This window comes from Gracilinanus agilis, chromosome 4 (assembly GCF_016433145.1).
Source record: "Gracilinanus agilis isolate LMUSP501 chromosome 4, AgileGrace, whole genome shotgun sequence".
Taxonomy (NCBI): Eukaryota; Metazoa; Chordata; class Mammalia; order Didelphimorphia; family Didelphidae; genus Gracilinanus; species Gracilinanus agilis.
This window is the reverse complement of record NC_058133.1, coordinates 220,262,508-220,270,976: the sequence shown is the minus strand read 5'-3', so window position 1 is coordinate 220,270,976 and position 8,469 is coordinate 220,262,508. Positions and strand designations below refer to the sequence as shown.

The window sequence follows — 8,469 nt, the reverse complement described above, 5'->3', positions numbered from 1 at the left end:
CCCTATCCCTTATCCCCTCCCTTGATTAACTTCCCTTTCTACCCCCTCCCTTATTTTTCCCCCTCTTTTTGTTTTTAAAGGCCTTATGAATTCCCTCCCCGTTCTCCCCTCCCTTTTTTTGACCTCCCCACTCCCCTGCTCCCCTTGGTTTATCCCTTCCAACTTTCTCAGAAGGGTTAGATAAGAGTTTTATGTCCCAAAGGATAGTATAGCTACTCTTCCCTCTCCGGGTTGATTACTCTGAGAGTAAGGTTTGATTATTACCTCTTAATGCTCTCTTCCTCTCCTTTTTATAATAGTATTTGTCCTCTCTCCCTCCCATGCCCTCTTTGTGTGTAATAGAATATCCTATTTTTCTTATTCACTCAAGTTTCTCTTGGTGTCCCCTGCTATTCACCCCCTCCTTCCCATCCCCCATGTCATCTTAGATTATTTAGTGTTCCACCCTCACCCTGTGAATTATTCTTCTGATTACTATAATAGTGAATAGAGTTCACTACAGAGAATTATACATAACATTTCTCTACATAGGAATACAGATAATTAGATCTCACTGAGTCCCTTAAAAAGGCAAATTTAAAAATTATAAGTTTTCTTTCTTTCCCCTCTGTATCTTATTTACTTTTTCATGTTTCTCTCGATTTTTGTGGTTGGATATCAAACTTTCCATTTAGCCCTGGTCTTTTCTGTGCAAATACCTGGAATTCTTCAATTTTGTTGAATGCCCATACTTTCCCCTGGAAATATATAGTCAATTTTGATGGGTAGTTGATCCGTGGTTGCAGGCCCAGCTCTCTTGCCTTTCTGAATATCGTATTCCAAGCCTTGCGATCTTTTAGCGTGGAGGCTGCCAGATCCTGTGTGATCCTGATTGGTACTCCTTGATATTTGAATTGTTTCTTTTTGGCTTCTTGTAAGATTTTTTTCTTTTGCTTGGAAACTCTTGAATTTGGCAATTATATTTTTGGGTGTTTTCTTATCTGGGTCGAGTGTCGCAGGTGTTCTATGAATCCTTTCAATGTGTATATTGCCCTCTTGTTGTAGGACTTCAGGGGAATTTTGCTGAATTATTTCTGTTAGTATGGAGTCCAGGTTTCTATTAATTTCTGGTTTTTCTGGAAGACCAATTATTCTCAAATTGTCTCTTCTAGACCAGTTTTCTTGGTCTGTCACTCTCTCATTGAGATATTTCATGTTTCCTTCTGTTTTTTTTTAGTCTTTTGACTTTGTTTAATTTGTTCTTGTTGTCTTGAGAGATCATTAGCTTCTAATTGCTGAATTCTAGCCTTTAGGGACTGGTTTTCAGCTATGATCTTTTGGTTTTCTTTTTCAATCTGGTTCAATTTGCTTATCAGTTCATTTGATTTCTGAGCCTCACTTTCCAATTGCAAGATTCTACCTTTTAAACTGTTATTTTCTTGCCACATCTCTTCCATCTTCCTCAGAATCTCAGTTTTGAACTCTTCCATAGCTTGTGAGGAGTTTTCCTTATTTGAGGAGGGTCTGGATGCTTGTTTGTTCTCCTCCTCTATTTGCTCAGTTGTCTGGATTTTCTCTGTGTAAAAGTTGTCGAATGTTAAAGACTTCTTTTTCTCATTGTTAATCTTTCTCTTCTGAACTTCCTGATTCTGGGTAGCCATTGTTAGCCCAGCAGCTTCTCAGGTTTATCCTCGCGTTCAGGGTCTCTCCGTGGTCTTTTGGCTCCTGAGGTCTGAGTTCTGGTTTTTTCCAAGGTCAAGCCCCCTGGTGCACCCTCTTACTTGATCCTCTGCTGGAGGTTTCTTTACAAGTCTCAGGGCGCTGCTTCCACAGTCGTATACCCGTCTGCACTGGTTCCCCACTCAGGGTTTCAGAGCTTTAGCTCATGGCTGTGTCTGCCTCCACCCACGCCTCCGCCTGCATCTGTGCTCTGAGCCCGCGCTCTGCGCCCTGTATCCGCTCTCAGCAACCTGCTCCTGCACTCAGATTTTGTGTGCGTTCGTTAGCTTTTTGGGGTCCTAAATCTTGCTGCTCTCAGGAACAGGCTCCGGAGCTGCCAATGACTCGATGGGTGCCCCAAACTTGCTCTATTTCTTTTTAGCTGGCTTCGGTGCTATAGGTGTTGTGTGTGGAGGGAGTGGGGGTGGGGTGGTTGCTCAGCCCGCGATTTAGTGAGAGCTGTTTCATCCCTTTATAGCATGGAAATGCCTCAATTCCACATACCTTCCACGCTGTGCCCTGTTGTGGGGTTCCTCCGTTCGTCTGGACTTGTTTTTATGTCCCCTTGAGGAGTTTTGTGTGTTTCGGTCAGGAGAGGTTAAGAGCTGCTTCTTACTCTGCCGCCATCTTAACCTGGAAACCCATTCTCTCTGTTTTGCTTAAGCTTGGTCCTTGGTGTTATTCTAACTGACTTTTAGGTCTCCTTTGCAAAGAATGAGATCCAGTTCCAAAATTCGGTTGCTGGGATGTGTGTGTGTGTACATGTGTGCAGACTGCTTGACTCACAAGATTGTTGCAAGAAAGTGGTCTATAAACCTTAAAGCAGGAAAGGAAAATAATCCAAATGATAGAAGCAGCACAATATAATAAGAAGAGTGCATGTCTTGGAGTTGAGAAGACTTGAGTCCAAATCTACTTTCACACATTCACTAATTTGTGGCATTTAATTTGATGCCTTTTTCTCATTCTTGTGACTTAATTTGTAAATAGGGAATATTATAATTTTACTTTTTTTTCACTTAGTATAGAGCCTGCATTTAATAAGCTCTCACCCATAAAATGGGGATAATAATGGTAGCCACCTAGTTAGGTTGTTGTAAGGATCAAATGAGAAAATAATTGTAAAGAGCTTATCACAGTGCCTAGTACTGTGCTAGTAGACCCTTTTTAAAAAACCTTCCTTTCTATCTTAATAACAGTTCTTAAGACAGAAGAGCAAGGGCTAGGCAAATAGGGTTGAGTGACTTGCCTACAGTCACATAGCTAGGTTGTATGAGAATGTTGCTGCCATGGCTGCCTACAACAACACTGCTCTGACTTGGGAGGCTAACCAACCCATTTCTTTGACAATAGGCTTCAGTTACTACTTTGGAATTCTTTACAGGCACAACATGGGCTGTAGCAATACCCTTGGCTACAACCACCCATATATCCCTAAAATTACAGTCTGAGACCAAATTTGAGCCCAGGACCTCCTGATTCCAAGTTTCTATCCTCAGTGCCACCTAGCCACTCCATACACTTAATAAATGCTGTTTCCTTCTTTCTTTTCTTACTTTGGGATCATGGACAAATAATTTCCTCTCTCTAGAACTCTGTTTACTCCTATGTAAAAATGAATTGGGACTAGACAGTCTCCATGATCCCTGCCAGCTCTGACATCCTATGATTCTGTGATTGATTAGTCATCCAGAAAAACAGGACCAACAATAGCAAACTAGTGAAGAAGAAAGCCTTTATCCCAACCGCCTGGAAAATGGATCCACTTGCTTGGGATGAGCAAATGCATCTTCCCAGGAAAGTAGGGGATGGGAAGTTGGTGACTGTTTTAGGCTTGGCTGTTAAATATCTTGTGTTTATTTATATGGGTAGATGAAAAATGCTTCCTTCCCATAAGGCTACAGAAGTATTTTGCTTATTACAATGTGTAAAGTAAGTGTCTCTGGTCTCTACACAGCAGTCCTGGGAAAAATTGTTACCTGGATGTGGGCCTTCCTTTGTATGAAAACCTCCTCATCGTAGAGCAGCCAGTGAACCTCATGAGTCTTGCAGAAAAATTTGCAGAGAAGGCTACTGAGTTCATCCAGCAGGCAAGGTAGGTAAGCCATGACAGACAGAGAGACAGATAGGCACACGTCTGTATATGTACTTATCTATATGTTACTTTGAAATTTAAGGGGAGATCTATGATCTTTTTGGTGTGGTAGGTATTCCCCTGCAATGACTCGCTTCTGAGAATCCCCTCATCTTAGTCTTCTAAGTTGGTCTGGCCAAAAAATATTTCTTTACTTTGTGGCTATTTTTGTGCTTTGTTACAGCTTATTAAGCTGGGTTGGGCTGGGCTTTTTATGACAGACACACAGAATGTTGCCCAGCCTACACCCAAAGCTTTTCTGGCTTGTTAGGACCTCTCCCGGGTTTATCCTTTTGCTGTCACAGCCTTCAAGAAACCAGGCCACCTCCCTACCCACAATTACCAATACCAAGGGAAGACTCCCTTTTGTTGAGAAAACTGAAGTCAGAGTGGAGTCTGCTGTGCTAAGCAGATTTTTTTTTTTTGCCTGATACACTGTAAGTGGAGGTGAATCCAGTTAGCTTTTGGATGGTAGAAATGGTTCTGAATCAGCAGCTGGGTTTGAGCTCTAGCTCTGCCACTGGGAAGTGAATCCTCTTCCCTGGGTTCTTTTTTCTGTAAAATGAGGGAGTTGAACTAGGTGTTTTACAGTCTTTTCTAGCTATTGTGGTCTATGATTTGTGTATATTCTAAGAAAAAGGAGAGGCTACCCACAGAACCTCCCAAATTGTGTTCTTTTAAATACTCGGTTATGCCAATATATCAAAAAAACGAAAATACTTATTCTTGCCCCTTTTATCATTCTGATCTTCTGTTGGTGAGCCTCAGTTAGACTGGAGGAATAGATAAGAACTTGAGGAGCTCTGCTGTTCTAGGTTACTACCAGGGAATCTCATAGATAAGAGTGGGAGCTTTTTGAGGGGAGGGAGGAGTTCTTGGTTATCCTCTGGGAGCCTAGTTCAGAACTACTGACTAGATTGTACAATTTGATAAGCAAGGTTTATCTCAGCTCTTTTTGGGTCATAAAAATTCCCCATTCCAATTCTTCTTTTACTGAAAAGGTTGACTTAAGCACATGAAAACCTGAGGGGAGCAACCCAGATAGCCCCAGAGATTGCATCTTAATGTTTATTAGGACCCTTGGAGAAATATTCTGGCTTCAAAGGCTATTATTGCTAGGCAACTTCAGAAAACCTTTGAATGAACAAACACATCTCCTTAGGAGAATGGAATGTGGTTTTCCAGTAAAAACAAAAACAAAAAAATCATATTGGGTTTGGTTCAATATTTGGTAAGTGCTAAATAAATGTTTGATATATCAAATAGTTACAAATACAAAGCTTTTGGGAAGCTCCAAGTTCCACAATATTGAGATTAAAAAAGAAATAAAAATCATAAGCGATAAGGGAATCTTAGAGATAATCAAATCACCTTCTACACTCACTCTGTAAAGGATATCTATGGTCACACAAATAATTAGCTGCAGAGCAGAGATTAGCACCTGGTTCTCTTGAATCCAGTGCTCTCGAAATTCCAAAATTTTGCCTTTACTTGATGAGCTGTGATAGCTCTCTTTGTTGTACCAGAATACTTTATAGCCAGAGGGGTGAAGCCATTTGTTTTTTTTCTGCCTGGTATAAGGAAGAAATGCTTTGTGTGGGGTGAGAGTATGCCTTCAGCTTGGACTACAGAGTGGCTGGTTCAAACAATACCAAGTGGTTTATAGATATGATGAATGAATCTTGTTGATTTTTTACTTTTTGTTATTTTACCTGCTCCCTCCACTGATATGAGATAACAGTTCTTCCATGATTTGGGAAAGATGGCCTCTGAGAATTTTTGTATGACTTTACCAGCCAGAGATAACAGTAACAATAATAAAACAAAACTAGATTTATTTGATGCTTTAAAGTTTGTAAAGTGCTTTACAAATATACTGTCATTTAATTCTTCTAGCATTTTAGGAGGTAGGTTTTATTATCCCCATTTGCAAGTGAGGAAACTGAGGCAGTTAAAAGGGTAAATGATTTGCCTAGGGTCACACAGACAGTATTTAAGATCAAGTTTGAACTCTAGTCTGTTTGCAGATCCACTGTGCTACTTATTTACTCTTTTTTAAAAAAAATATATTTTGTTTTGATAACAAATTTCCACATAAGTTTTCCAAATTTACATGATTTTTGTTGTCTCCCTCCTTTCTTCCCTCTCTCCTCTTGGAGCTGACAAACAGTTCAATCTGGGTTATGCATGTATTATCACTCAAAACACATTTCCATATTATTCATTTTTGTAAGCAAGTAATCTTATAAAACCAAAACCCTACAACATATACCCAAATAAACAAGTGATAAATCATCTGCATTCTTACTCCAATGGTTCTTTCTCTGGAAGTGAATAGAATTTTTTTTCATAAGTCCCTTAGAATTTTCCTGAATCTTTGTGTTGCTGTTGGTAGCAAAGTCTATTACATTTGATTGTTCCTATGTATAATGTTCTCCTGGTTCTGTTATTTCAATCTGTATCAACTCATGAAGGTCTTTCCAGATCTTTTTGAAATCATCCTGTTTATCATTCCTTATAGCACAATAGCATTCCATCACCATTACACACCACAATTTGTTCAGCCGTTTCCTAATAGAGGCATATCCTTTTAGTTTTCCAATTCTTTGTCACCACAAAAAGTGTAGCTGTCAATATTTTTGTACAAACAGATCCTTTCCCATTAAAAAAAATCTCTTTGGGATACAGGCCTAGTTGTGGTATTACTAGATCAAAAGATATTATTCTTTTATAGCCCTTTGGGCATAATTCCAAATTGCCCACCAGAATGGTTGGATCAATTCACAACTCCACCAGCAATGCATTAGTGTCCCAATTTTGCCATATTCCCTACAATATTTATTATTTTCCTTTACTGTCATATTGGCCAATCTGATGGGTGTGAGGTGATACCTCAGAGATGTTTCAATTTGCATTTCTGTAATGAAGAGGGGGCTACTCTTTTTACTTAAAGAACCTTTGATCACTTATATGCAATGAGGTATTAGAAGATTTAGCTAGTCTAGTTAAGTAAATTCCCAGACCTACCAATTTCCACAAGATCTGACAAAAACAAATTACTTGCACTTAATAAGATTAACAAAGGAGCTACCCTGTTTCTTTTTCCTCAAGATTTTGTCAAACTAGGAGGGTCTGGTCTGGAAAAACTACCAAAAGGTGCTTGATTAGATAATAGGGAGAGTGCCAAATACAGAAGAGATGGAGTTTATAGAATTTAGAACTAGAAGGAAACTTAAAGATTTTTCTATTCCTGGAATCAGAAAGACCTCAGACACTTAACTCTGGGCAAGTGACCTCTGCCTCAGTTTCCTTATGACTATAAAATGAGGATAATAACTAGCACCTTTCTCCTAGGGTTGTTGTGAGGACCAAATAAAATAATTATTATAAAGCCCTTAGCACAGCGTCTAGTACACTGTGCTTAATAAATGTTAGATATTATTCTTAGTAGTAGTAGTAGTAGTAGTAGTAGTAGTAGTAGTAGTAGTAGTAGTAGTAGTAGTAGTAGTAGTTGCTGTTGTTATTCATTCATTCAGTTATGTCTGACTCTTCATGACCCTGTGGACCATAGCACTCCAGGCCCTTCTTTTCTTCACTATCTCCTGATGATTGACCAAGTTAATGCTATCCATGGAGTTTTCTTGGAAAAGACACTGGAATGGTTTGCCATTTACTTCTCCAGTTGATCACCTTTTGCCAGAACTCTCCATTATGACCTCTCTGCCTTGGGTAACCATGCAAGGCAAAGCTCATAGTTTCATTGAGTTAAGCAAGTGATCCAGGAGGTGATTCTTAGTAGTAGTGGGTACTATATAAAAGCCAGCTATTATTTTTTAAATTATTTTTTAGTCCAATGCCTACAGATAAAGAAATACAGTTACAAAGAATTTACTTGCCCAAGGGTGTAACCTTTCCTAAGCAGTAAGTAGACCAGTCTAGCCAAGTATTTATGGAACATTTTCTGTGTGTCTGTCACTGTTCTAACTGCTGGAGATGAGAAGTAAGGCAAAAACAGTGTCTGTTCTCTGGGAGTCCTCACTCTAATGTGGGTGACAATATGCAAACTATTGTGGACATACAAAGTAGATTGGAGGTAATCCCAGAGGGACAGCTCTAGCATTGGGACAGGGTGAGGGGTAGGGAATCTGGAAAAGCCTCTTGAAGAAGGCAAGATTTGACCTGAGTCTTGAAGGAAACCAAGAGAGCAATTAAAGTTATTGCTTAACCTAAATGAAGATCCAGCAAAGTAGAATTAAAATGAGCTTTCAGACATGTAGAAAGAGAAGCAAGAGAAAACAATCATAACAACCCAGAGAGAATATCAAGAAGAAGATTGACAGTGGGGAGGTTTTTTTTTTGTTTTTACCCATAAAAATAAATTCGATGCTAAAAAATTCTTATCAAAATTAAAATATATATATTATTTATTTATTTTGGGCATTTTTTAAAAAAATGTTCAGTTCTAAATTCTTCTTCACCTCCTCCTATATGCACTGAGAAGGCAAGCAATATATCAATAATATATGTGAAATCATGAAAAATACATTTCCATGCTAGCTATATTTTTATTCTGGTTATTTATTTTTTTCCAGATCTAGAAGTTTTATTTAATTAATTAATTTAGAGTATTTTTCCAT

The 8,469-nt window shown here is 38.8% G+C and overlaps 1 protein-coding gene across 1 annotated transcript in view; it reads left to right on the top strand.

Annotated features, from left to right (window-relative positions):
• Positions 1-8,469, top strand: part of ARSG (arylsulfatase G) — a 200,204-nt gene that overhangs the window by 135,242 nt on the left and 56,493 nt on the right. Inside the window, exon 6 of the mRNA XM_044676410.1 lies at positions 3,659-3,793. Within this exon, the coding sequence (XP_044532345.1) occupies positions 3,659-3,793 (135 nt within the window). The remainder of the gene's footprint in view (positions 1-3,658; positions 3,794-8,469) is intronic.